This window comes from Fukomys damarensis, unplaced genomic scaffold (genome assembly GCF_012274545.1).
Source record: "Fukomys damarensis isolate Sample0158 unplaced genomic scaffold, DMR_v1.0_HiC HiC_scaffold_36, whole genome shotgun sequence".
Taxonomy (NCBI): domain Eukaryota; kingdom Metazoa; phylum Chordata; class Mammalia; order Rodentia; family Bathyergidae; genus Fukomys; species Fukomys damarensis.
The window spans coordinates 48,983,646-48,985,696 of record NW_022900948.1 but is presented as its reverse complement, the minus strand read 5'-3'; the positions used below and the strand labels follow the sequence as shown (position 1 = coordinate 48,985,696).

Below are 2,051 nucleotides of genomic sequence, written 5' to 3'. Positions count from 1 at the left end.
CCTGGGCCACCTGTTCTCTTGCGATGTGGGTGCAGCTCACCAGGTGCCCCCATGGCCCTAGGGAAGGAGGTGGCTGGAGGTGGCCCCCTGGAGGGGCTGAAGCTGGACTTCGGGTTCCTGGGGCCAAGGACCAGCCTACCCTGTTACCCCTGAGAAATGCTCATCCCATCAACCCAGGTGTGCATGTGAGTCTGGATCTTGGGGACCAGCTTGAGACCCCATTCCTGGCCCTGGAACTCTGCACCGAACTCACTCCCCAGTGATCTAGAGAGCAGACAGGGTCTCTTGACAAGTCTCTCTCCCCCTCAGCCTCCAGCTCTGCTCTGGTAAGGTCCTGGGGGCCAGAGCCCTGACAGCTACCCTCATCTGACCTGTACCCCATCCTGGGGTACAGATCCACCTGGGCTCACCCCAAGGGGTCCCTAGCTGGCGCCTGCGTGTCTGCTGCCTCCAAGCCCTGGCCAGGAGGCCCCAGAGCAGCTCTGCCACACAGCTTCCGGTGTGGGAGCCAGGCTAGGACCAGGAAGCCAGGAATTGCGTCCAGGGCCAGGAAGGGGGCTCCCTGAGATGACCCAGCTTCCAGTCACTGGGCCCCTGGGACTTGCGCTCTTCAGCCACAGTGTGTGTGGGAGAGCTCAGGGCCAGGGCTGCCTGCAGGCCAGCAGGGTCAGGGGAGGGGACCCCCAAGGCCCTGGGAAGAGCAGACCCTAGGTTCCTTCCTGGTCCCTGGGGAGGGAGTTCTTAAAAAGCCAAGGCACAATCCACATCCCTTCCCACCCCAGCCATGGAGCACCGTCCAGGAGATAGAAAGGAGCCAGGAGCCAAGTCTGGCATTTAATGAGTCCCATGTCTACTGGACCCAGAGTGGAGGGGCAGCTTCAGGCAGAGCAGAGAACCAGGTGGCTGGCCAGGGTCAGGACTGGGGGCTCCTGGGTAGGGTGGCGGTGTCCTCTGTGGCTTCGGCGCTGATTTTTCCCACGGATTGTATGGCCTCAGCTCGCTTCTGCACAGACACAGCCTCAGCAGGGGCCGAGGATCCTCATGGCCTGCATCCAGTCACCAGTCTCTACTCACCGTTCAGGACATGGAACTGGTCCGTGGACTCGCAAAAACCTGGGGGCCCAGAGTGGTCAGGCAGGCCAGGCACCAGCCAGGAGGGGCTGCTGGGGTACTCACCATACGTGGGGAAGAACAAGGTCTGGTCTTCGGTCAGGTTGGCCTGCCGGACCCGCTGCTCAAACACACTCAGGGCAGAGTCCCCCACAGGCAAGGAGCGGGCTGCAGACGCACAGGGCTCCTGAGCCCCGGCGTCTGTTTCCCAGACACAGGGATGCCTGTCGGTTCCTGGTCTTCCTGCACCCCACAGCTGGGACCCATCTCCCACCAGGCACCTGTTGTCAGGAGGGCAGGACACCCAGGGATGCCTCGAGTGCAGGGCCACCACGCACCATACAGCTTCATGGACAGCTGTTGTGCCCGCTCCAGGTACAGGATGGCGAAGTCTCGGTAGTCAGTCTCTGCGACGACCACATGCACAGACCCTCGGGCTCCTCGGGCTGAGGCAGAGTTGGCCAGCACTCAGCCCCACCTCACCCTGCACTCCACGCCAGCAGGCTGCAGCCCTTGCTCTCACCTGGGACCAGGAAGCGGCCAGGGACTCCAGTGTCTCCGTAGAGCTGGCGCACTTGCCAGCAGATCCCATCCCTGGGGGAGGCGGGATGGGGAACCCCGGCAGAGGGGACCCCAACCCAGGAGCCGTGTGGGAAACTGGTCCCAATCCCAGCAGGGGAGGGGTCAGATGAGGGTGGGGCAGGGGGCTCTGCTGGGACTCACAGCTTTCGAAAGGTGCTGACAGCCATGGCTGCAACCTGAGGAGTTGCATGTAGTGCAGTGGCCTCTGCCCGGTGGCCCTGCTCCTGCAAGTAGCGGCAGGCAGAAGCCACAGCCACAAGTAGCCACCTCCCTGCAAACTGGGAGTGGGAGCAGGAGGGGCTGGCAACATCAGGTGGGGCAGCTGGGACACACACACACACACACACACACACACACAC

The 2,051-nt window shown here is 63.1% G+C and overlaps 1 protein-coding gene across 9 annotated transcripts in view; it reads right to left on the bottom strand.

Moving 5' to 3' along the window:
• Positions 1 to 804: 804 nt before the first annotated feature.
• C8g (complement C8 gamma chain) overlaps positions 805 to 2,051 on the bottom strand; it is a 1,963-nt gene continuing 716 nt past the window's right edge. For 3 of the 9 annotated variants that reach the window (XM_033759159.1, XM_033759160.1, XM_010608824.3), the window contains 5 exons: positions 1,834 to 1,970; positions 1,634 to 1,704; positions 1,392 to 1,556; positions 1,177 to 1,278; positions 805 to 1,046 (listed from right to left, as the gene is read on the bottom strand). In XM_033759159.1, coding sequence (XP_033615050.1) covers positions 835 to 1,046; positions 1,177 to 1,278; positions 1,392 to 1,556; positions 1,634 to 1,704; positions 1,834 to 1,970 — 687 coding nt within the window. In that variant the 3' untranslated portion in view covers positions 805 to 834. The other 6 variants (XM_010608830.3, XM_010608832.3, XM_010608826.3 and 3 more) reach the window with 6 other exon arrangements.